At 47.2% G+C, this 25931-nt stretch overlaps 1 protein-coding gene across 1 annotated transcript in view; it reads right to left on the reverse strand.

Moving 5' to 3' along the window:
* hmcn2 (hemicentin 2) overlaps nucleotides 1-25931 on the reverse strand; it is a 45838-nt gene that overhangs the window by 15784 nt on the left and 4123 nt on the right. Inside the window, exons 5-48 of the mRNA XM_071535317.1 lie at nucleotides 22400-22571; nucleotides 22175-22281; nucleotides 21975-22095; nucleotides 21619-21882; nucleotides 21368-21512; nucleotides 20805-20926; nucleotides 20280-20552; nucleotides 19685-19826; nucleotides 19220-19347; nucleotides 18362-18475; nucleotides 18062-18220; nucleotides 17683-17877; nucleotides 16384-16479; nucleotides 16087-16214; nucleotides 15850-15994; nucleotides 15369-15481; nucleotides 14021-14180; nucleotides 13673-13832; nucleotides 11154-11281; nucleotides 10718-10969; nucleotides 9900-9983; nucleotides 7731-7922; nucleotides 7461-7591; nucleotides 7176-7320; nucleotides 6948-7074; nucleotides 6688-6845; nucleotides 5684-5962; nucleotides 5447-5589; nucleotides 4790-4940; nucleotides 4373-4591; nucleotides 4152-4265; nucleotides 3862-4049; nucleotides 3657-3753; nucleotides 3304-3465; nucleotides 3025-3138; nucleotides 2585-2781; nucleotides 2390-2471; nucleotides 2147-2278; nucleotides 1921-2064; nucleotides 1635-1794; nucleotides 1006-1130; nucleotides 738-921; nucleotides 542-639; nucleotides 24-302 (exon numbers count right to left, since the gene is read on the reverse strand). Coding sequence (XP_071391418.1) covers nucleotides 24-302; nucleotides 542-639; nucleotides 738-921; nucleotides 1006-1130; nucleotides 1635-1794; nucleotides 1921-2064; nucleotides 2147-2278; nucleotides 2390-2471; nucleotides 2585-2781; nucleotides 3025-3138; nucleotides 3304-3465; nucleotides 3657-3753; nucleotides 3862-4049; nucleotides 4152-4265; nucleotides 4373-4591; nucleotides 4790-4940; nucleotides 5447-5589; nucleotides 5684-5962; nucleotides 6688-6845; nucleotides 6948-7074; nucleotides 7176-7320; nucleotides 7461-7591; nucleotides 7731-7922; nucleotides 9900-9983; nucleotides 10718-10969; nucleotides 11154-11281; nucleotides 13673-13832; nucleotides 14021-14180; nucleotides 15369-15481; nucleotides 15850-15994; nucleotides 16087-16214; nucleotides 16384-16479; nucleotides 17683-17877; nucleotides 18062-18220; nucleotides 18362-18475; nucleotides 19220-19347; nucleotides 19685-19826; nucleotides 20280-20552; nucleotides 20805-20926; nucleotides 21368-21512; nucleotides 21619-21882; nucleotides 21975-22095; nucleotides 22175-22281; nucleotides 22400-22571 — 6829 coding nt within the window. The remainder of the gene's footprint in view (nucleotides 1-23; nucleotides 303-541; nucleotides 640-737; nucleotides 922-1005; nucleotides 1131-1634; nucleotides 1795-1920; nucleotides 2065-2146; nucleotides 2279-2389; nucleotides 2472-2584; nucleotides 2782-3024; nucleotides 3139-3303; nucleotides 3466-3656; nucleotides 3754-3861; nucleotides 4050-4151; nucleotides 4266-4372; nucleotides 4592-4789; nucleotides 4941-5446; nucleotides 5590-5683; nucleotides 5963-6687; nucleotides 6846-6947; nucleotides 7075-7175; nucleotides 7321-7460; nucleotides 7592-7730; nucleotides 7923-9899; nucleotides 9984-10717; nucleotides 10970-11153; nucleotides 11282-13672; nucleotides 13833-14020; nucleotides 14181-15368; nucleotides 15482-15849; nucleotides 15995-16086; nucleotides 16215-16383; nucleotides 16480-17682; nucleotides 17878-18061; nucleotides 18221-18361; nucleotides 18476-19219; nucleotides 19348-19684; nucleotides 19827-20279; nucleotides 20553-20804; nucleotides 20927-21367; nucleotides 21513-21618; nucleotides 21883-21974; nucleotides 22096-22174; nucleotides 22282-22399; nucleotides 22572-25931) is intronic.

Below are 25931 nucleotides of genomic sequence, written 5' to 3' on the forward strand. Positions count from 1 at the left end.
AATTTAAATATTCTTGCGATTACCTAGCACAGTGAGGTTAAAGCTCTTGGTGCTGCTTCCAGCCTGGTTACTGGCCACGCAGCTGTAGAGCCCGGCATCTGAGGGCGCCACGTCAGGCAGCTGCAGCCGCGTCTCCTGTCCGTCCAGCAGCAGGTTGCGGTGAAGGGACAGCGGCTGGCTGTCCTTCATCCACGTCAAAGTGGGAGGGGGAACGCCCCGCGCCTCACAGGTCAACGTCACCAAGGACCCCTGGACCACTGTGACTGGTTCCACTGGTTCAACATGGTCCACACCTGGGGGCACTGCAGAGCACACACACACACACACACACACACACACACACACACACACCAGTATACATTAATGTTAGGGATTATCATTGCCTTTTACATTTCTAAATTACAGAGGATCCAGTCTGTAAAGGTCTCATTCAGGACTGGTGGATATCTTATTTTGGAAACATCCTCTTATGTGGACCTGAATTAGGCTTACTTGGCTACTAGGCTGCTGATGATAAGATTATGAGGAGGTGTGTCAGTACCTTGGACCTGGACATCATAGCTGAGCTCAGCGAGTCCAGCTCGACTGCGCGCCACACATGTGTAAACTCCAGAATCAGACTGCTGCACGGGAGAAATCCTAATACATACGGAAGGGAAATACACTCAACATCACCTCAGTTGAACAACTCTGGAAACATCACCCTCTTTATGAATGATCTTTATATCTTAACTGACCTGAGCACAGAGTCACCAGAGAGGAGCCGTGCACGGGGAGAGAGGAGCAGGGGACGCCCATTCTTCAGCCAGCTGATCTGGGGTGGAGGGTTCCCTGCCGCCTGGCACTCCAGGGTCACGACGCTGTCCTGCGTGGTCTGCACCTCTCTGGGGGCAGTGGTCTCACCAGAGATAGATGGGGGGACTGTGAAAAATCATATTGAATCAAAGTCAAATCATCTCAGACACTTGAAGCTAATCAGAAACAGCATTAAACAGTTAAACTGACCTAGTACAAACAGGGTGTAGATTTTGCTCTCCTGGCCAGCAGGGCTGACAGCCAGACAGGTGTATGTCCCAGAATCCTCAGGACTCAGCCTCAGTAAGGTTAAGGTGCTGCCATCTGGGGTTATACTGCCAAATGTCAAATACACAGTACACATTATTATCTCACATTATTACATTGCATTACCCTTCGCCCCTTACCCGAACCAGGGTCCATTTGTCCAACCAGGGTCAACCTCAACCCCACTCCCCACATCTCACCCTAACCAGGGTTCATATCCCATCACCATCAGTCACACACATGCACACACACGCAAACATGCTCATTTCTCTCTTGCTCTCTCTGGCTGATGCCGTAGTTACATTGAGCATATAAGCTGCTGCAAAGCCACAAACCAGCTACTCTTATTTATTTGTTTCTTGCCAATCATCGCTTTTAATGTTGTCTCTCTGCTGTGTTCTTTCCGTCTTTGTATCCACCTTAGTGCTGTTTGTAAAGCACCTTGAGCTGCATTCTATGTATGAAAGGTGCAACATAAATAAAGTATATTATTATTACTACTACAGTCATCCAGGGATGTATGCATTTACTGGCCAAGCAGAAAGTGGGGACTGTGAATGAGAGAGAATTACTCTATGTGCTGGGTGTCTGATCCCTCTAGAGTCACTCCGTCCTTCAGCCAGCTGAGTTGGGGTGTGGGGATTCCAGTCGCTCTGCACTCTAGGGTCAGCTCCTCTCCCATGGGAGCACTCAGGTCAGATGGATGGCCGGAGTCCAGGATGGTGGGTGATACTGAGAAGTCAGTACCATGGGACAAAGATTACTGTTAAATACTGTTAAATAATTCTTCTCTTTCATGGATGATAGGTATAATTTGCAGGGTGTGTGTACGTCATGTTGCAAATACATTATCCATACCCTGCACTGTGAGTGTGTAGTCCTTTTGTGTTACTCCCTCGCCGTTCTTGGCCATACAGGTGTACGTCCCAGCATGAGACAGAGTGAGAGGCCCCAGCTCCAGCCTGTTGCCTCGAACCGACCACTGCCACTGCAGGCTGCTCTCTGGAAAGCAGACATATTCAGTTACACCAGCTTTCACACATGGCAAATACATATTAGTCCCCAATCATTCCCTTCCTCTCACCAATAGGGGTGCCATCCTTGAGCCAGGTGATGCTGGGCACAGGAACCCCTGAGGCCTCACACAGCAGGGTAACATGGGAGCCCAGGGTCTGGATCAGGGACTCCTGGAGAGGCCCGTCCAGGACAGGGGGAACTGTGGAAGTTAATAATGCTATGATTAAAAATATATATATCTCATTACTACATATTAGAGGCAGTTGTGATAGCGTTACTGTACGTGAGAACACAGTAGAGGCATTCTCACCATGAACCGTCAACCTGAATGTCCTGTCCACCTGTCCAGCCACATTGGATACTTTGCAGGTGTAGGTGCCACCATCCGCCACCTAGGGACCAGAAAGGAACGTTAGCAAAAGACACAGAAAAATGTGTTGTATTTTTTTTATTGCAGTCAATTCTAAAGCCTGCAAATATTAAAATAAAAAAATAAACAAGTGACCTGAACTCCTATGATCTCCAGCTGGTGATGATCCATCTTCAGCCCGTTCCCTGGAGCCAGCTGCAGCCCGTTCTTGTACCATGTGACCTCGGGCTCAGGAGCGCCCCGGGCCTCGCAGCGCAGGGTGACAGAGGAGCCCACCTGAGGGGTCACCACCTCTGACTCAGAGTCGAGACGGGGCTTCAGGGTGGGCAACACTGTTGGTTTGTACATTCAAAGAAGGCATGACCTCAGTGTGATTCATTTATAATTGCTATGATTCACTCCTCAACTATCCACTGTTACAGCTGGTTTGTGGTGAACAGACCTACGTACTGGGTTGCCTCCAGGTGTGTTGTTCATTAGATGATATAAATTTTTCCTAGGTGATGTTTTGAGATTTGATCATCTGTACACATTGCTGACTTGTGCAGATGAGATCACTGTGTGTGTTTTCTCACCATAAACACTGAGCAGGAGGCTCTTTTGGTCCTGGCCAGCTGAGTTGGTGGCTGTGCACACATATTGTCCTGCATCCTCCACTCTTGCCCGGGGCAACTGCAGCATCTGGCCGCCTATAGTATTAAACAACAATAAAAAGATACTGTAAAATGTAATATCTGTGCCGTAACTCAATCGAAACAAAGGAAACACTCCTGTTACGTTCAGGTCAAAGTTCAGAGAATGTCAGAAACAAGACACAAGTATCATTCGGGTGTTGCAGACAGCCCAGATCTGACCTGGGAGGATTTGGATGCCGGTGCTGAACTGGAGGACCTGGCCGTCTCTGGTCCAGGTGATCTCAGGTGGAGGGTAGGCCTGGACATCACACAGCAAGGACACCATGTGGCCCTCGATCACACTAACCTCCTCCTCCTTCTGGCCAATTACCCTAGGAGGCACTGGAGGAGAAGAAAATGGTTTTATTACACACTTACTTTCTGACATTAGTCAGTGTGTCTGTCCTCTCAAAAGAACATCCACTTGTTTTAACAAAATAACACCATGAAGAAGTATCATGGTCCTTATGATTACCTGAGGGAATTGTATGGCGGTAGTGGTATAAGCATTTTGAGGTTTGTGCTTCTCTCACCTTGCACTGTCAGACTGAAGAGTTTCTCAACTGCCCCGACCTTGTTCTCGGCTACACACCGGTACCCAGCCATGTCGGACACCTGGACACTGAGGAGCTGAAAGAAGGAGGAGGGGCGGGGTTATATTCCTGAACACAACATGTGTTACAGTTGGTATCTTCACATCTTCATATCTTTGGTATTTGAGTCTTAACATGGACTAACCTGGAGTTGTGTCCCGTCCTCACTGATGTGGTGCTGTGTGTCTGTGTGCACCGGCTGGCCGTCCCGCAGCCAAGAGATGGCGGGTGCTGGGTGACCCGTCACGTCACAGTGGAGAACCACGGTGCTGTTAACCACCGCTCCTATTTCCTCCATGAACTCCTCTGACGCCCCCATGATCACAGGAGGGACTGAGGAGGTAAAATACAGTCATCATCTTCAGAAATTTTCATCATATTCAATTTATAATGCACACTACATTTAAACTGCACATGCAAAATGTACATGCTCACCCAGGACCTCCAGTTCAAAGTGCATGCGGTCCTCCCCTGCCTCATTGACAGCCTGACATGTGTACTTTCCAGCATCTTCTTTCTGCACTCGGGGGATCTGCAGCACCTGTCCACCTAAGAGGACAAATCAACGCAATAATCTATTTATCCATGCACATATGATGCCCCATCGGCACAAAACAACAGCATTTCTGGTTTAATTGCCCTGGGTTAGCCCTGACCTGGAAGCAGTACCACTCCATCAGCGGTGGTAAGTTTACGTCCCTCTCTGTACCAGCTGAGCTTGGGCGGGGGGATGGCGTTACTCTCGCAGGACAGGCTGATGGGATGGCCCAGGACCACGTCCCTCTTTTCTGTCATGTCTTCATTGTTATCCTCGTCCTCCTCTCCCAGACCCCAGGCTGCTTCCCTGTTATTCACCCGGTGGAAGATTGGAGGAACTAGCGAAGCAATAGTAAGTATGAGTCAATTCACTTTCAAAAACGACCTTTTTTTTACCTTAAAAAAGTCTATGAGGAAATTCTAGAGAATGAAGGCTCTATCCTGAGATTAGAAGTTTGGATTTACATTTTGAACTGAGTAAATTGAGTAATAATCCCAAGGAAGCTGATTTAATTGAATGCTGACTGGTAACACACCCTGAATGGTGACATGAAAGTCTCTCTTGTCCTCTCCTGCAGAGTTGGTGACCACACAGGTGTACTGCCCCTCATGGGACAGCATGGTGTTCTCTATGTGGAGGATGTGGCCACTCTCTCGAATACCAGCATGGATGTTTCCACTCAGCAGCTAAACAAGAAACCAGTTAGGTGATAAAATATTCTCATTTTCTGTGAAGCACTTTGTGAAGATTTTACTGCCCCATTGCACAAGATCAGCATAATATACCTGCAGGGGGTTGATAGGTTTGTCGATCAGTACCAATGATTCAACTATTACTTCACCAGGTGGTGAGATTTTACTATTATTACAGTATTCTTCATCATGATATATTACCTCTTCACTAGAGATGTTTCTGTTGGATCTCTGCTGTATTTAGCTAGCTCACTCATCTCTGAAAATGTGACTTTATTATTTGTGTCAATTATAGGCCACCATAACTCAAGGAACTCCTGTGCAGGAGGATATAAGTTCTGACTGTACTGCAGTTCCTACAGTTCCTACTTCAATAGAAGTCGATAGAGGTCACAGATTACTAAATGCCTCACTTTATAAATATATTTGTTCTGACTCTACCCTCATGTTTGCAGCAGTTGTTGATACAGGTAATACCAAGCTTAGGATCACACACTAACCTGTCCATCTTTGAACCATTGAGTCTTGGGTTCAGGGAAGCCTTTGGCTAGGCAGGATAGAGTTAAAGTGCCGTTGATCCGTACTTTCTCCTCCCGGCCACCAAAAGTCAAGGATGTAGAGTCTCCTTCTATCTGTGGCGGGACTGATGAGAGGGGAAAAATGGCATAACAGTAAAGGATAGTGTGTAAGTGGTGTACATCAGATAAAAGCAGACTGGTCCGGGGCATATCTCTTACCCAGGACGCTCAGGGAATAGTGTTTGAGGGCGGTGCCAGCTGGGCTGGTGGCCCGGCAGGTATAGAGGCCAGCGCTGTCTCCCTGTGCTGAGCCCAGTCGCAGAGCCTGCCCACCGCGGGTGTAGGTCAGCTGGGCGCTGGACACGATGGGCTGGTTGTCCTTCAGCCAGGTGATGCTGGGTACGGGAGAGCCCTCCACATCACAGGGCAGGACTGTGGGGAAACCAAGCACCACTGACACCTCAGAGGTCTCACTGGGGCCCCTGATGGTGGGGGGAGCTGAAGAGAGAGAGAGAGGGGGGAGGACGGCAATATGATTTTTATTGTTCCATAGCGCAAAATGACCATAATATATCTGCAGGGGGTTGATAGGGTCGGGCTCTGTGTGTTGGTTGGTTGGTAACACTTGTTCATGCATCATGCATACCCCCAACCCTCCACCAAAGCACCTATAGAGCTCAAAAACACAAAAAAAACCCATAACTCCACCCACCCACCACCTACTTGCATTTTCAACTACTCAATAATGGAGAACGGTGCTACAAGGGAGCGACGGTATTGCAAGACTTATTACATTGTGACATATTACCTCTTCACTAGACGTCTCTGTTGGATCTGTTGCTCTAATTAGCTAGCTTGCTCATGCATATTGTGAAAATGTGACTTTATTGTTTGTGTGAATTACAGGATACTATAATTCACGGGCACAGGAGAGGTGGGGCGGGGGAGGAGGGTAGAGGCTTTACCAGGGACTTATGTAGGAGGAGATCAGTTCTAGTGATGTTGTTGCAATTCCTACTGGTCACCGATACTGGTCAATAAAGGTCATAGATACTCAATACCCCTCTAACTTTTAATGTCATCTTTTAAAAATATATTTTTATTGGATTTAAACCCATGATGTTGTGAGTGCATGGTTGGTGCCTTAGCCCACTGAGTCACTGCGATGCCTATATTTGATATAGTCAAATTATTTCAGGGGAAATCATGGTAGAGGGCTTAACCTTGCACAGTGAGTCTGAACTGGCGCATCTGAGTCCCTGCGTTGTTGCTGGCCAGACACTGGTAAATTCCCTGGTCCCTCAGTCTTACTGACTTCACCTTCAACACCTGGCCATCTTCCAGAAACTCCACATGAGGGTCTCCATCACGGGACAGAACCCTGTAGAGAGGAGGGAATGGTGGATCAAATCAATACAGTGGTTAAGGCATTCTATGTGTCATGGCGAATATCACGTGAACAGAGTAGAGTCCTTATGCTTACTCTCCATCGCGGCTCCACTCCACTCTGGGCGCTGGACGCCCGCTGACCCGGCACTGGAACTCCACCTCCTGGCCCAATACCACAGCTACCTCCTGCAGCCGGGACGTTCCTGAGATCACCGGTGGAGCTGTGACAGGACACACAAACACCAGATGAACAAAGGAAAATATACAAAGGACATACACTGGATAGTTTACTTAACGTTACTGGAAGTGTTTACGACCTCACCTTGCACCACTATGTTATATTGTCTCCGGGCCTCTCCAGCTGAGTTGTGGGCTGTGCAGGCAAATTGGCCTGCATGTTCTGACTGAACTCTGTAGATTCTCAGTAGTCTTTTTCCATTCTGCAGATATACTCCAGGACTGTCCACCTAGACACAATCCAAAATAGCGACTCCCTAGTGTTACACTGTTATTAGCGTGGCGACCACTTGGTGGCATTGTACAGCTAGATATCATCAAGAAATATAAATATGTATACAAGTTTGAAGTATTTCCCCTTGAAACTCACAGGTTGACCATCTTTAGTCCAGGTGATTGATGGAGAGGGGATCCCAAAGGCATCACAGCCAAGAGTGAGAGGCTGCTTCAAGGTGACAGTGAGGTTCGGGGGCTGGCCATCTTCTTGGATCTCAGGGGGAACTAGAGCGGTACAGGAAAAACAGGAAAGATTTCTTAGTTTCCACTAGCAGACATTTCACAGTGCAATTTATCATTTGTAGCTATTGCTGTTAGGTGAAAAAAACATAGATTAAATGATTAAATAGATTAAATGTCTCACCATTCACTTTCAACCTGGTCTTTCTCTCAACAGAGCCTGCATCATTGCTCGCCACACATTTGAAGTCCCCACTGTTACTGGCAGATGCTGCGCTAATCACAAGAGATCCGTCCCGGGCCAGAGAAAGCTCTGATTGGTCGGGTTGTATCTCCAGGCCATTCTTGAACCACCGTACTTTGGGAGGTGGTGACCCTGCAGAGGGGGAGACAACAAGGGGTTCGGAGTGAGGTAAGGTTTTAAATTAAACTTTATCGATCATGTCTGACAGAAAGAAAAGTTACCTCCATCTCCGTGCTTCTCTACAGGAGAAGTTAATGGGCAAGCAGCCCAGACTAGAAAAAACAGGCTCTACATTTATCTGTTGGACAGCGGGACAGCGGGGGAAACCTTGCCAAAATGGTTAGAGAGTCCTCTCAGCCCGCAAGCTCAAGACTTCAAGGTCAGAGTCACATAAAAAAAAAGCAAGACACAATATACTGGGTAGATGTGAGATTTAAAATGCTAGCATCGAGATTTATCACCGGAAACTGAGGTGAGGGTCTTGAACAGCAAGAATAGGAGTGGTTGAACAAGCAGTTCAAAGGCACTGGTGCATACACTCAGGCGCCTAAAACAGATGTGTTCTGGGGATTACTGTGCGGAAAGGAGCTGGAAATGGGGGAGCAGAGAAGGATGGAATGGGGGAAAGGAAAAAGGCAGAGGGGCAGATCATGTACCCCACGGAGCCAAATCCCAGGACAAGAGGGACAGAGCCACAGCAAGACTGTCCTGTGCAGCAAGTCGCAATGAAAGAGCAGCGCAGAAGAGCCATGGCTCCAAATGCCATGGCTCTGTCTATTTACAGAGGTGTAACATATCCAAACACCGCAGAGGAGGGAGTGGAAACCAAACACACCGTCCATCCCCAATCCAAAAAATACTAAACACAGGAGATGCAGGAGAGGCAAAGGTGATGTTATCATCCAGCCCCTCTGTGAACACATGTTTACAGTTTAGGCGCTCTGAAGCAAATTCATTATCTCATTGCTGGGAGGAAATGGGTACAGATGTTCTGCTTTAGATGTTAACAGATCTCATTAGAAGACTTTGAATTTATTTGTCGGGGCTGACGAAGTCTATCTCTTCCATGTGTTTCTTAAATAATTACCTCTACTAAATGCAATGTTCTCATTTGTAAATTAATAATATCCTTCTGGCAGAGACGGCTTTGTATCTCCCCCATACAGCAGCAGCAGTCCATGAGGGAGCCCTTATTTGCTGGTGCTGGCTGCTTCTCTGGGGGTGTCAAGAGCTATAAGCATCCCTGTGTGAGCCCTCTGAAGGGGCCTAGCTGGTACAGTCTCCCAGCTAGCCTGCCTGCCTGTACAACTTGGACAGAGGGAGGGCTATTGTAACTCATCTTCCTCTTCCTGTGCTCCATGGTGCACCTCAGACATCTCTGTCCATTATCTGCCAGCAGCAGCCTGTAATTAGGATTCCTCTCCCAGCAGGCCGCATCGCAGAGGAAAGCAGATGTGGCTCACTGAGGCAGCAAGCAGACTGATGTTCCAGCTGTTGCTCCACATTAGTCTCGGCCCTCACCTTCTCACACATAACATAGTCTGTTACCATGGCATGCTTCCATATAAACAATACCTGTTTGCACGGCCTGTCAGAGGGAGGGTCCATAGATTGTAACTTAGGAACCAAATCACACACACACACACACAAGTATCAATCGATGCATCCACAGATATACACCAATACTCTTCTATCTTTTTGATGAAATAGCAAGCGGTCCCATCCCTCCAGGGTGCTACTACCTTGTTCTCAGAGATGGTAAAATAAGCAGACAACATCATGTCTCTGGGCACTGCGATAGAAAGAAAGTGCACTTTTTTAAGATGGCGAGGATATTGAATCCATTTTTCCGGTTTGACAACTGAAAGTCTACGGTGACAGCGGAGCATTCCTTTGATAGTGCACAAATACACATATCTGTTCGACATTTAAAATACGTTTCAAATTTGCTCTGGCAATAAAGGAACCGTAATCTGAGAAAATGAACCACTGCAACCATTTAGTTTTATCACACTCTGTAAATTGTGACTTTTCTAAATGCCAGGCCTTTTCATTGCCCTATCCTTGTCTGTCAGTCCAAGGCTGACTCATCTGTGAATCATTCGGTACCTTCAGCAGGGCAAGGGATGACAACCTTGCTGTTGGCTACTTTCTCCATGATGGCATCTCCAGGCTCTGCGAAGGATGGGGCCTCTGTGAGGACAGAAAAAGATGTTAACTGCCAGGTGAAAGTGTAAAGGCAGCTGATACAGTGAACATCAAATTAAAACTGGAATAAGGATTAGTCAAACAGGTTGTGTAACAGCAGATGCTCCAATGTAGATAAAGAAGCAAGTGAAGAATCCCTCAGGGCGTCTGCGTGTCTATAGGTGTAAGATTTGAGACCTCTCTCTGGCACGCTTAAATCAAGCTTGTCTAACTACAGTAAATACCAACCTCAGGCTAAGCATTAGTGAAAAGGTTAATCTCTGAGGTTAGGGGGGGAAATTAATCCCTATTTGTACTGACAACGTGACTCATGGTTCCTGACTTCTGTGCCGGACTTCCTCTGACCAATCCCTTGGCAAACAGATTGACCTTTGAGGGTCAGAGAGCACCTCAATCAACCTCCAACACCCACAGCCGGGCTGACCCCTTATGCTGCCAGATTGAGAGTGGTTTAAAGGACTGCTTATCCTCTGGCAGTGTGGAGCTTCCTCAGGAGAATGCACCTCTAAAGACTCTGCAGAGCCTAAAACTGGGACACAGTACATTTATGTCTAAATGCTCAAAGTGCCTGTACCAGGAAAAGGTCATTTAAATAGATCTCAAGATACAAGCGTAGTTCACCATATACATGTTTGCAGTGTTTTATTCACTTTCCACTTATTCTCATGGTTAATAAACAGGGTTATGGTTAGGGTTAGGCTGGAACTGCAGATATTCACCAAGAACTTCCAGCTTGATCTCTAAGGTGTCCTGTCCAGCATTGTTCTTGGCCACACATTGGTAGGTGCCCTGGTCAGCAAGGCTGACCTGCTGGATCCTGAGGGCCGCAGTGTCTCTGACCCCAACAGGGAGTCCATTGTGGGACCAGCTGACCTCGGGGCTGGGCTCCCCCTGGACCACACAGGGCAGAGTCACCGTTTGGCCAATCAGGGCTTTCAGTAGGGAAGGTGCTGCCTGAATCCTAGGCTTAGCTGAAGACAAACACAAACCCAAAATACATGTCTCACCATATCTGTTTACCTATTTAGCAAACATATTTTGCATATTTTGGAAGTGATGTATCCCCATAGAATCTATCAACATGACAGCATCTTGAAAAGGAAAGTTAAAAGGTTTCTGAGGAGTTCAACGTTCAACGGAGCCCCATGGAGTTACCTTGAATGTGTAAATTGTAGCTTAGGGACACGTTGCCTGCTGGGTTTGCTGCAGTGCAGGTGTAAAGTTTACTATCAATCAGGCGCACATCAGTGATCTTCAGGGAGCCTGAAGGCAAAACAGTGAACCTGGGGAGTGGTTAGGGGTCAAGGGCGAAGAGATGGAAAAAACACAACACTTCATGAGTCACTGAAGAGCTACGGCCTCCTTTATGTGTTGGGAGTAGGTGTGTGTTTTGAAGTGATATTTCACTCGGGCACCATTCATTCATTTTTTAACATGTATACATCCATATGAGCACATGGCATGAATACCAACACTGGCTGCTCAAGGTATCCATAGTGATGTCACTCACTGTGTTTTGAAGTTGTCTAAAAATGTTACTCATACTAATTTCACTAATACATACTTTGAACCCTCATAATATTTGGTGTGGGGACAATTTTAAAAAGCTATTTTGCCTATTTGCAATTATTAATAGATGAGTTGATGAAAAAAGCCTGTTCACCGTCAGAGACTGTAAATTCCCAGTGCAGCAAATGCCAGAGGCTGGCTGTTGATGAACTAGTAGCGTGGAAGTAAAAAAATGATAAAGTCTTACCAAACCTAAATAATTCATCAAAGATCTAACCCAAAACACAGTATAGTGCTGCCTGTGACATGACTTTGGCCCCATTTTCAGTGTTGTTTAGGTTTATTTTGTTGGATAAAGATACTTAGCATGTGACATACATGAGTTGATATACATTTTAAAGCTGTAGATGGTATCTTTACATTTGCATTGCTTGGATGCAATGGAACAAAATGGATCTGTGTTTTCAGTTACGGCCAAATCTAAAAGTTGCAGAGTTTATTTGTCATAAGAAAGTACTACCCTTGACGAATCCATGGATGGACACATAAAAAAAACCTGGATTTGGGGATTGAAGCAAATAATAAATGTAGATAAATCTAGGTCAGCAATTTTAAAGGGTTGTTTGTGTGACCAGTGTACAACATAAAAAGTCATATGCAAGTAAAATATTTGTTTCTGTTCTGAACTTCAAGGTCTTGAGTAGCCATAACTTGAACTGTACTAGAAGCTATCCAGCTGTATAAATGCATAATATGCACAAATATAAACACACCTCCATGATTTATCCTTAGATAAGTGTGTCTGCTAAGCAACTGAATTATAACAATAACATGTTCATTTAAGTGGAAGCGAGCTGGAAGCACAAAGAGCTCTCTATTTCAACTGCACATGTGGCTTAATGCCTCTCCCCCACCTCCTGAAACAGCCTGAGGAACATCCATCATTGGAACCAAATGACTGCATGTGCACTGGTCAATCTGTGCTGGGGCAGCGGCGCCGCTCGGCACTACCTCGGTGCAGACTGACACAAGCTCAAGCACACATGAAGTGAGCCTCCCCTCTCGCCTATCCATCTACCCCCCATCACTCCCCACATTGGTGTCAAGTCATCTGTGCACACAATCTGACACAAAGGCTAACTGGGACAAATTGGCCTCATCGGGGTAGGCCTAGTTTGAACAGATCTGCTGACCCAGTGTGGGCTAGCTCTCTGTCTTGCTTTTCTGTATCTCTAGGTCTCTCTCTCTCTTTCTCTCTCCCTCTCTCTCTGCAGTGCTGGGCAAGATGCATGGCTATGGCAGAACTCTGGTCACCCACTGATTGAGTTATTTCAACAATCAGCGCCCCCTGGTCATTCCGTCTGACCTAGAAGATGTATGGGGAGTAGCTAACCTATTCATAGCTGGAGAGAATGAATCTCCCTTTGCACAGCTTGCCAGTTTCCGCAGGTCCTGTATATGTAAAGCGTCGGGCTGATGTGGGGGTTGTTCACAGAGATGTGTTATTCTCATCAGACAGGACTAGTAAAGAGTCAGCATGTTGTTTTATGGCTGAAGCACCCCAGGGAATCCGAACATCAGGCAGACAGGACTTGTATCTCTTCCTCTGTCAGTCGGTTTTCCTCCCTTCTTCCTGGCACGTCCCTCCCCCGCATTTCCTCCTTCCTGGCCCCCACACGAGCATATCTGACTCAGTCACCACCGCAGCTTTCAGCCCCCTCCGTCATCTTCTATCTAACCAAAAAGCGTTCAGTCTGGTGTCTGGCCCAGAGGGTCCGTCTGTCATCTATCCCGTCTGTGTCCCGAGTCGGCCCGCCTGTCTGCACCCAGAGTGACCACACTAGAGAGCCGGGGAAGCAGCGAGCCATGTGGGACCAGATGTTCCTCCTCAGTTTAGCCAACAGTAAAGCCCGCACACAGCTCTCCGTCAGACTGCTGCTTTCGCTGCCTCTGCCTGCCTGCCTCCCCTTCGAAAAGCGCCACTAAATGAACACCGACCGTTAACAGCGGCTTTGGACGGCAGCCGGCTTCAATCAAGAGTCCCTTGTAAAAAGGAGCGGGTTAGTGAAGTCAGAGGTAAGGTATGGTAAGAACTTTGTCCTTTGTTGACTGTTTACCTATTTTACTGCATCATTGCTACACTGTGAGAAGAGAGTTCCTCTTACCAGGCTGTGACGGGAGGGATGGGCTGCCCGTTTCTGCTCCATGTGACTGAGGGAGAGGGGCTGCCTTGGACCTCACAAGGCAGGATGACCTCCGTCCCCACTTCGGCAGCCATCTTCACTGTGTTGTCGTGGCCGCTCACACCCATTATCTTGGGCATGGCTGGGGAGAGGGGAACCGGTTGTAAACACATCATGCAAGCTCTTTGGTCGTTCTGCTACGTATTTCAAAAGCGGGGAAATTTTGACTCAGAAACCTCAGGTATAGACAAAGGTCGGTCATTGTTATGCCGAATGCTGGAAAACACTGCTGTGTTTGGGTGAATGCGGCTGAATATTTATTTGCCTCACTGTTGACACTGAGCTGGATCTCTCGGCTGGTGTAGCCCACAGGACTGGTGGCGGTGCAGATGTAGATGCCCGCGTCCTCGGAGGTGGGGCGGAGGATGCGGAGGTGTCCGTCGGGGTCGGACCGAGGAGAGGCGCGCTCCCTGAGTAAGGGCTGTCTCCCCTGGGGACACAACAGGCATGAGACCAGAATATATATTAAAGTGCTGCACACAACAGCACAGGGACACTAAACTGAGCTTAAGGTTTAAAGCCCAAACCTTTGATGCCTAGTATAATTACAGAGCCCCTCCCCCTGAACTGTCTCTCTCTCTCCGAGACACACGGGAATGCAACCTGCTACACACACACACACACGCTTCCTTTGAACACAAAATTGCTTTTGCAGATTCACTTTTATCTGACATGAATAGAAATTTACTTGACTCTAGAGCACTTGTCTGAAAATGCTTGGAAAAAAGGCAGGGGGAAAAAAATCCTCCCTGACTTAGTTCAATAATTTGTAGGGTAAAGGCTGAGGAAACAACAGCATGTAGACCTCACTCAGTAATGCTGGCTCTGTCATGGTCTGGGCTGGTTTTTCTGGCATGGTTTTTGCTAATATCATAATAATTTCAACCTTTATGATGGTGGCGGATAAATCCTTTTCATACTCCTCTATAAATGGTCATTTGGGATCACATCAGCTTGTTGAAAAGGCATTTGATTGTGCCTAACATTGCTATCATGCTCTTCAAACAATCCAGTGACCACGCCTGCATTGCTGATGGGGCTGTTTTTGTTCTAGAAGACACTATTCCCCAACCAGGAGTAGTCAGTGTCATATACAGCTAGGCAGAACTGCAGTATGACACATGCAGTGATAACTCTCTATGATCTGGGCCATCTTTTTTTATTCCAGGTGGGCACAACATGTCATTACAGTCTAAAATGACATCCCAAGATGGTATTCTCCATTCCTCATTCTCCACCAATCAAAAAAGCGTTATTGGATGAAGATGACTACTCCGAATCATTATGTTAGTAGTGATTAGAGTTTTCCTAGCCCACTTAGCAATGACTGGATGGGTTCACCTTTACAAAACTACCACATCACCATCATCGTGGCGGGACTGCACGTTGCTGTTTGCCTTTGTTTTCGACTGTAACCCGCACAATATAGCTATTATTTCTAAAATGATTTATAATGTCTTCATGGAGATTCATCTTCAGATAAATGGATGCCAAATGTGATCCTCACTAGATTGGGTTGTGAATCAGAACTAATCCATTAGTCATGCATAGATTCATGGGATACAGCCAAAACAGTCATTAAGAAAAGTGGATTTGGACTGCATGCGTGACAACCTACCTTGGACCAGACAACAGTTGGCTTGGGAACTCCGCTGGCCTCACATGATAATGTGATGGCTACGCCCTCGTTGGCTATGTAGTGGTACGGACCAGCATTGATCTCAGGGGGCACTGTGGAAGAAGTAGGTCACAAAATACAGCTGTCTGACTGGCCATGAACAAGTGGGCCCATAGAATTATCACCGGCCTAAGCTAGTCAGCAGCGTTAGTGTTCAAGGCATTTCTTCATTACAAACTGATGATGAACCGTAATCTGGCCTGTCTGTCATTACGGGCCCATGAACAGAATGACCCCATTCATCAAAGCATGCGGTACATGGAACCCTCTCACTATGATGACAGCAGGTGGTCAAGTCACTTGACATGCTGTTGTTTTCGACGCTGAGTCAGCACATTCTTGAACCGACTGTCCCGATGAGCCGGCGTCTCTAGCATGGAGAAAACTCTTTAGGGATTTGGGACTACACATGCGCTCTCACCATGGACCTCCAGGCTGACCGTGATGTTCATGGTGCCCGCTACATTCACCGCAGTGCAGACGTATGTCCCAGCATCCTTTGGGGCGGCTCTTTCAATGTACAGGCTGCCATCACTCCTCAGGAAGGTTCTCCCATTCAGCTGAACCTATGAAGAGGAAAGGACTAACTGTCAAACAATGACAGAAAGATTATCTATGTGACGGACATGGATGAGTGTTTAGTACTGCTCAGTCTTACAGGTCTTCCATTTTGGGACCAGTGTCTTTCCGGAAGAGGTATTCCGTCCAGTAGCATGCAAGGAATACTCAGGGACTGACCAATCCCAGCGGTGATGACTGGGGCGCCATGGGCCAAGAGAGGGGGCTCTGCAGACACACGTAGGGATATCATTGCATGAAAAGAGATACTGTAAATACTAAGCAGCTGCAGGAGAACTTGAAACTGTTTTGTGGCTACAGACAGCTTTGGGGTTGCTGCCATTGTTTCTAGTAAATGCGCTGGTGCAGAGAAAAAAGACAGACTAGACAAGCCTACCCAGTCCAGTGACACTAACTCTGGCCTCGGTTTTGACAGTTCCAAACTGGTTCTTGGCCTCACAGATGTACAGTCCTTCATCATCCAGCCAGACACCTGCAGTCAAACACACAGTCAAACAGCACAGAGAAAAACGATTTACACACATATCACACCCTATAAAGTTGAAATAAGCATAGACACTATCTATATTCATCGGGAAAGGAACGTGATTATCTAGAATGGATGACAAGTGCATGCTAACAACAGATATGTCATTCTCAATAATGAGTGGTATTATTGGTCTGACTGCCCTGTAATTAGAGTTAAAAATAGAACATAATGGGATTAATGGGTTTGGCTCAGCTGTCGGCCTGCTGACACACATGTCCCACTTAGTAAATTCTCTGGAGATCATATGTTGGAAAATCAACATATGATTCAATTCTCGTGTTTAGATAGTCAAGCCTATGTTTAAATAGGCGATGACAAGTCATGTAAGCATTAAAATAAAAAGTGAGGAACAGAGTGTGACACAATACCGATTGACGCAATCTCAAACAATGGCAGGTAAAAATGATGCCATATGCAACAGATTGAGCTAATTAGGTCAGATGGCAGCCACACATGGGAGCAGTGATGGAAGCGGTCCACTTCAGCAGTCCGTGCAAATACTTCTCCAATATAATATTACGCACACTATAAACATTTAGTCTGAGGAGCACAAAAGGTCTCCGTCAGTGGCCAAGATTAGTCATATTGTAGGCTGAAAGGCTTCCAGAGTTCACAGCTGAAACTGACTTCACCCTGATTTAAGTGGAAGCCTATACCGCCTCCGTTTCTCCACTGAAGCAGAAATGAACAGTTTCATTCAAAAATAAAATATCGACCATTTGAACAAAGGGACACCTACTCTTGCGAAATGATTCCATAGCATAGCATTAAAGTGATGTACAGCGCTTTTCAAAGGAGACTGGGAAACTTAAGTCGGGAGAACAGTTTTACAGACCAGAACCAGATCCCCCCTATTTTAGAGATGAACCTCACATAAGGATTTGTTTTTCGCAGAATGGATATACAGTGTTTTGAAATAGAGCTATTCAAATACTATATTGCTTTACCGGCGCCAATGGTCTCCTGTTGCATCCCCTCTCTTAAGAAAACGTTCACCGAATCTGATATGAGGGGCTGCACCTCTTCTATATATAATCACGCAGAGAATTTCAGTCATGCCAGTCAGATGTGCAAGGCAACCATTAAGCTGTATAAGGCTCCTGTGGGGACCAAAGCTGTTGTGATCGTGTTTGAGGGATAACTCACTCTGGATTAGAAGATGTCCATTCTCCAGCTGCATTGTTCTACTGTGGCTGTCTGCCCTAGTAAGGATCTGTCGGCCGTCCTGTCTGCGCCAGGTCACAGTTGGCAGTGGGAAACCTCGGGCAACACAAGGGAGCGTGATATTCTCCCCTACATTAGCTGTCATGTCAACTGGTGCCTCAGAGAACAATGGCCCCGCTGTGGTGGGAAGAGAAGCAGTTACGCAAGTTTTATTTGTAACATGAATTGAAATGTGAAAGAAAAATCAACTCTATGTGAATGCATAACAATGAAATATGCAAGGAGACATGACGCCTTATGCTGTGTCTACTCGTAACCTTACTGTCATGACTTGTGTGTGCTTCATGCAGCTGCCTCTCACCTCCGACCTCTAGGATGACAGTGCCAGAGGAGGATCCAGCAGGGCTGCTGGCCACACAGCGATACTCTCCAGCATCCATCTCCTGGACCCCTCGAATCTGCAGGGACCCCCGGTATACATCCTGCTCAGCAAAAGGAGCAGAGCCTACCTCCAGATCACCTGAAAATACACACACACACACACACACACACACACACACACACACAGACACACACACATACAAAATACACCTGTTGGTCTCTAATATGGCATTTTTTGTCATTACTTTTAATCTGTGTAATGTGTTTGACCATCATTTACCTTTGTACCATTGGACAAGGGGAGGGGGGACACCTGTGGCTTGACACTGCAGAGTAGCATCACCTCCAATAGCCACACGCACAACCTGTTGCACCACTGTTATAATAGGTAACTCTGGAGGAAAGAAAAGGAAGAAAAACATAGTTCTAAGATAGAGAAACTAATTAACATTTTTAAAAGATGTCTATTTTATACCAGATTGCCAGACTTGCACACAATGCTACTGTATGTGAGGCAATGATAGTAATGTCAGTTTAAACTGGGCTGCAGCATAGACCTGAGGTAAATATAGAAGCAAAGCTGACATTTCGCACACTTTGTGTGTCAACAGAGCCGAGATAGATGCTTTTGGAGCAGGGAGACAGAGCTGAAAGTATGAGATGATGTATCTTACCAGGCTCTTGCTGTCTTGACAGATCAATGTTGTTAAAAATGACATTCAGGGACTAAAGTGTGTATAATACTGGCAGCCCCCAGGGAGAGGCTGCCACGGTCCATCAGCGTTGAGGTTCCTGTCAACCACTAACTGACACCCAGACTCAAACTTCCTGCCTGTGACTGTCAGCCGTCACTACACAAGGAGAGAACGTCCTATTGTGTGCGACAGGGAAAGATGTGGCAACATCTGCCTGTGTCCTACTGGAAGCTAAAGCATAACTGACACTGGAATCATTCACAAATTCATTCTAATCACATGCTCTTGAAGGATAGTCAACAACACATAAAAAGTCCTTGGATAGGAACTCTAAAAATGAATGCCAAGAGAAATAGTGATTTACAACAGAAAAACTTAGTTTAATGAGACTTCAAATGTCCTCAAACCTTCAACCTGAAATCTACAGGCATATCTTGATTTACCTGCATAAGTGAGTGACACAGACCGAGAGGCAGTCCCAGCCTCGTTGGTCGCCAGACATGTGTAGTTCCCAGCATCCTCTGCGAGGGCCCCTCTAATGGTCAGAATGCCATGTTGGTTTAGGCTCAATCTGTATGATGTAGTAGATGACAGAAAATCTTCCGTGAGGAATTCATGTTTGCTGATTCTTCATGATTGCATGTGCAGATGTATCAGTGAAATGCATCTCAAAACCCTCCTGCTATTCTTGGGTAGCGTGAGACACATTTTCTTTGAATACGCATTTAAGGAGTCATGCAAAGTACTTGCGGTTTGGAAAAAGATTCTATGTTGTTAGATGTAAATCTCCAAAGTGATGCAAACAAGATGTGGCAACTGTGCATTTCGAGAATGCAGTTAAAGTGGAATCTAATGACTCTCTGAGGCCTCTGTGCCGGAGGTGTTGAGTGGGCAGAGAGTTCCTTTACCTCGGCCGATTAGTGAGGAACATGTTTCCATGGCTCCAGAAGAGCTGGGGAGGGGGAGAGCCGGACGCTGAGCAGACGAGGCGGATCTCATCCCCTCGGGAGAAGGCCTGGCTCTGGGGGCTGACTACCACAGAAGGAGCCTCTGCAGCGGAATCAAACAGAGGGGAAAAAAAGACTAGCGATGACTCAGAGCCTTGTCACTGCTATATGATGTCATTTATAACATGCCTCTCCTATCGGGGGCTTAGCGACGGTAAACCTCTGATGGCCTGGGCTAGAATACAATTACCAGCGCTGAGTGTTCTGACATCATGACTGGCGGATCAGAGCTGGGGACATGTTTCGCCTTTTGTTTGGCTGTTTTTGAAATGCATTACAAACATCTGAGGCCATGCCCACGATGGAAGCCGCAATTTTCAACACGCATCAATTTTGGCTGATGCGAAACATGTTCTGACGAGGAAGTGGCTCGATCCGACTGCAGGGAGGCTAGGCCGGTAATGGAAACCAGATGACGGAGGCCTGAAGGAGGCATGAGGCCCCCGGTGCGCTAAGTGTTTAAGCAGATGACCTGCGGTGTTTGGTCCTACCGTACCTGGGACGAGAAGCCACACACTGATTCTACTGTCTCCGTGGGCGTTGGTGGCCACGCAGTGGTACTCCCCAGCATCCTGAGGCCGCACCCCGCTGATCTGCAGGGACGAGTCAGACAGCAGCTTCACCCTCCCCGCGCGGGCCAGGATGGTACGGCCCGCTCTGTGCCAGGTCAGATTGTGGCGCATGGAGCCTTCCACCTGGCAGGGCAGCACAGCCACGGCTCCCACCGATGAACTCACGTTGACAGGGGCCTTCAGGACAGGAGGGGGCTCTGTCTCATTGGAAACACAACCAAAACATCAAAAGGGCGCTATCAGAGTGAACAAACAGTGCAGAAATGGTTTACTCTAAATACAAATGTTTGTACTGGCATGCTTTGTATGAAGTGGATGTTTTAGCCATAAATCTGAGATAAGAATTGCTGGAATGTATTTCAAAGCGTTGCAAAGACCGTGATAAATGAATGCATGAGGACACTGAGGAGGAGTATGTTTGTGTTTGTGTTTGTGTGTGCGAGGCATACCTCTAACAGTCAACTGTGTCAAGGCGCGTCCTTGTCCCGCACTGCTCTGCGCCACACACTCGTATAGACCTTCGTCCTCACCTGAGGCATGGGCAATCTCCCATGATGCTTTGGCAGAATTCCTGATTTAAAGACAAACTCAGTTAGTTGGCTGGTGTATGACGATAGGAGCGAGATCCTATTTTACATCACATGCAATTAATATCTCTGGCACACACACTGGGAATAGTTTTCACCACAAGTCAGCTTCACTTCATGAATGTAATTCAAAGCAGAGCGTCAACACCGAGGAAGAAAAGGCGCTTTGTTAATTTTTCAAGATGACACAATCGGATGTGTAACGTTCACAAAACGGACTGTGTATACCTGCTTCCTGACAGATGAACTAATAAAATGCAACAGAGTCAACCAGCACTAATGCTTTACAGACCTGCTCACTGGTGAGAGTGCACAACATCTAGTGAGTGACCTAATTAGTGTTTTTCACAGTGGGTAATGGGTGCATAAAGCTGTAGCATCCAAAGGAGGACAAGCCAAGTGTTACAGAGTGCCGAGAGACTCACTGAAACAACTTTTCCTCTCCCAGGGTAATCCCACTTCTGGTGAATCTTAGCCTATAAGGAATGTCACTCTCCACTGAGCAGCCGATCGCAGCGGGCTGCATGTAGAAGCCCTTCACCACATCAGGCATGCTCACAGCTGGGGGATCTAAGCAAGGGAGGAAACATAGGTCAAGGATCACAAGAAAGATTGATGATGTGCGAGAGACACTTCAGAGTGGCTTTGGCGAGGCGTGTGAGGGGGGTTGTCTTGCCTGGAACGATGTTGGTGTAGGAGACACTGGACAGCCTCTGGAAGCGGTAGCCCTCCTCGTCTTTCCCCATCGCCTTGATAAAGAAGCTCTGGGAGGGGGTGCGGAACTCGGGGAGGCTCCACAGCCCTCGGGTGCCCAGGTCAGAGGGCAGAGGCACGGGGAGAGTGCGCAAGGAGCGGCCCGAACCTGACATGAGCTCCACATGGCTCAGCTGGCCCGGAGGCTTCAGGCCTGTACATTTCAGCAGAACATGGGCCGGAACTCCTGTGTGAGGATGAAAGAACCATCATCAAGTCATCTTCTGTGCTTGATCTCAGTCAAACAAGGTTTTGAGAGACACACACAGAGATCAATACCTTTTATTGGCCTCTCCCTGGTGTTGTTGAACTCAGACACAGGTACACTGGAGAAGCCGGCCCGGAAGTCTAGATTGCTGACTCCTGTGACCCTCAGAGTATGGCGTCCACTGCAGCTCACCTGGACAAATAAAGCAATAGTCTTCAGTTGCCCCACTGTCATCAGATGGCTTATACTAATCAGAAAAAACTATTAGTACCTTCAGATTCCAGGCTCCAGGTCTAGGGAACTTGAGGTTGACAACACGGGCTGAGTTGGGGATGTTCAACAGCTCCGTAAGGCCCTGCTCCACACCAACAACACGACCTGGGAAAAGACGACAAGAACAGAAAATGGTCCTTTCAATGTAAAATACATGTCTTTCCCTTCCGTGCTGGTACAGTTAATTATGAATTCATGTGGAAAGAAAGAGAACACGGTCTACCAAAGGGATCTCTGAGCTCGATCTGCGGCGCTGGTCCACTGAGCGACACGGTGACCTCTCGGAGGCTGGGGTCAAAGGGCACCTCCCATTTGTTCTCCTGGGCACTGTCATGGTTGGAGGACAGCAGGTGGACCTTCAGGGCCTGAACCGTCTCCTCTACCCACTTCAAAACCTGGCAGGGGGGAGGTGGGGTGGAGAAAAACACCATAAAACCACCGTAACGGAGCAGTATTTCACTCACAGCTGGACCGGAGGGGGACATACTGGTTGGCGGACGAGGCTGGGACCTGTCAAAACACAAACTGTCAAGGATCTCCTCTTGACTTAGAAAAGACAGGACGAGGACAGGAAGGACGTGGATGTGACCTTTCCCTGAAACGTCCCCCCTTACCCCCCCACTCCCCCCCCCCCCCCCACTCCCCCCCCCCCACACACACCCCCACCCCCCACCCCACCCCAACCAGCGGGCTGCTCTTTGTCTTTCGGACCATTCTTTCATCGCTCAAGTATTCCTCGGGGGGATTTTGCCTAAACAAAGGGAAAGTGAAACAGCTCGACTGTCAAAATGATAACATACAGTTTTCTGCACTCTCAAGCATGTATTCCCAGAAGAGTGTCTCTCACAGTGGAAGTCTGTCAGGCAGCAGCCTCCCGCCTGCAACACAGCTTTCATGAATCATAAGGCTTGTTCCTCGGAATAGAAAGCAGGAAGCTGGATGTGTGGGGGAATATGCCTTTGTATTAGTCATACCCTTATAGAGTCTGCATTATCACCCAAGACCAATATGCAGGATCAATTTAGAAATGGCCGGCTGTTTTCCGCTTTACTATTTGTTGAATTGGCTGAGTTTGAAATGCCAGATGAGGCCAGAGAGGAGTGACATGTTAGCTCCCTTAATGAGAGCCATTCTACCACTCAGAGAAAAGATTACCCAAAGCCTGAAATAATGGTGGACAGCTTGATTGTAGCAAAGCAATCATCACATAGAGTATAATTTCCCCCAGTGGCTGTTATAGAGAAAAAATGTAAGACTATATAGAATTTCAGTTTTTTCAGGTGCCTGACCCTCTGGGTAAAATCATTATTCTGGTATTGACAAAGAATACAAAGTGTTCCCTTTGTTTTCTCTAAGAAGAAAGTAGGAGCAGCAAACCCACTGATGTTTCACAGAGTCTCATTTCAGTGGCCACACTGGACCAAATGTCTTCCATCTTCCAAATGCTTAACAAGCAACTGCTGTCTAGTATTTATTTTAACCTCATATCGAGAGCGCAGGCATTACGATTGTGCTGTGTCCATAATAAAACAAACTGAAAACATTTCTTCAGCGGGACCCTCAGAGACGGGGCCAACGCCAACACATTTTGATACATTTAGAAATTATTTATTTTAAACAGAGAAAATCGGAACGAGTAAAGCCTTTGATAATTTAATTAGCAGGCCTCCGCTCTCTGTGTATCAGGTCCACTGGGTGCTGACAGCAGCTGGTTCCTCTCGCCGTTTACAACTGGAAACAGCTGTAATGTCTGCCACATGTGCAGCCATCCCCAGCAGAGCAGGAAACTGCTAAGAAGTGACCTACATCTGCCCCAGGGTAGTGTCTATTTCATCTGCAAGCATTCGGAGAGGAGTGGGCATTCATTTGCCCCCAGACCTCAGATAAAAGGAAGAGGAGCGCAGAGATGGGACTGCCGCTGTCTGGGCCAAGGTGGGTCTCAGGGAACACGCCGAGCTGTGCGGCCGCTCCCCGCCTGAGCCACGGGGGAATGAACTCCTGTGAAACCTCATCCGGTGCGTCTCAGTTGAACAGGCTTACGGGGGAGTTTCAGGATGGACCCCCTGCACTATTCTTAGAAGCATGAAAGGAGGATGGGCCGGGGGGGAAGGTTAGCTAAGGCTAGGGTGATGCTGTCTTCTTCTCCAGGTAGCTGGCTGTCTTTAGGGACTCGTCTCAGACGCTCTGACCCCCTCAGCAGACAGGCACGGCCCACTGAGGTTAGCCAGGACAGCCAGACAACAGACCTCCCACTAGGCAGGGGTTCACCTTTGCCTTAACCCGGGATAAAACACCATAACCAGCAACATTTGCAGGTAGATGTCGTGCTACGAATCAAGGTCAGTAGGGCAAATCAGTCCCAGATGGACCCCCGACTCCATCTCAGTGGGGAGTTTCAAAACACCTGCCCGGGCTTTCCCTGTCACAAGAACCGACTGGAGTCCGCCACCTCTGTCTTCCTGTGTCTGAGCGAGGCTGCTAGACTATAGACGCTGGCTTTGTTCAGCCGACTCAGAAAGACGACTGGGGATAAAGGTTAAGCGGGTTTCATTTTACGTCTGACAGCCGCTCCCAGCCCTTTAACTCTCTTCTGGATCTACCTGATGAGGAAACCATTAGGACAGTGTTACAAATGACTCTTCAAGGCACTTGAGTTAAGTGTTAAGTTAAGTGCGTGTGGAGGGTGCTGCGAAGAAACATGCATCGGCTGGTCTGCCCATGTGGCCATAAACAGCCATTGCAGGCCAGATCTTGCACTAAAAAAAATCTTGTCTTCTTTCTCACCCTGTTTTAATCTGCAAGCTGACATGCCGGCAGATATTTTCTGGAAGCTAACAGAGATCAGCCCTTATTTTTGATCAGCACTTCAACATACTGACAACTACGGATGGTATGCATTACCACAAAGAACAGCAAGACAATGGTCCAAGTTTGACAGAACATTAGCCGTTGTTGTTCTCTTGCCCGGGGGGCTTGTTATCCGATTCTCTTGTTGATTACAACCAGTCAAAATTAGAGTGTAAGGAGCGTGATACACAGGGCTGACAATGAGCTGTTGTGTGAGGACTTGGAGCCAGCTCCACAGGGCAGCTGTGTTGGAAGGAGGGAAGCCATGACAGATCATATCCTGGGATTAGAGAGTAAAATAAGCAGTCTGTTTTCTCTCCACTCTTCCCCCCGGAGACCACAAAAAGACTGTGTATATTTGATTTGGCCGCACTTTATTAAACTGCTATTAAGTGGGAATATTTTGGTTAGATTTGTAGTACTTCTGAGGTTTTTAAGGATTAAGGGATTTGCATTAATTTGGTAAAAGCTTGCCACCCAAGAGCTATAATCACACAAGTCTAAATACGGCTGAAATATACTGATTCATTGTGGAGCCACGAAAAATGAATGTCCGGAAGTATGTACATATCTATACGTAACACAGCACAATATGAAAATGTAAAGACACTTTAGGCTACTCTAGCACTGGTCACACTTTGGCCATCTGGGTTTGAGGTGTGAGGGCTAGAGCTTCAGTTTGCTCTCCTATTCCCTCAGTAAAGGACACTGCTGCACTGTAACATGAGCGTGGCATTCAAACACTTCTTAAAAAGCTGTGGGGATTATGGAGTGTTAATGAACCGTGCTGCCCCACACACATGCATTGTATGTTTAGCTACATGCAAGCCTGACTTGAGAGGAAACAGACCCGTACACACACACATGGACACACACACATGTGAGTTCAGAGGTTCAGTGGGCCACCA

The sequence above is a fragment of the Centroberyx affinis genome, unplaced genomic scaffold (assembly GCF_046629955.1).
Source record: "Centroberyx affinis isolate AG114_WGS23_722 - 3 ecotype Tasmania unplaced genomic scaffold, CSIRO-AGI_Caff_v1 ptg002689l_1, whole genome shotgun sequence".
NCBI lineage: Eukaryota > Metazoa > Chordata > Actinopteri > Beryciformes > Berycidae > Centroberyx > Centroberyx affinis.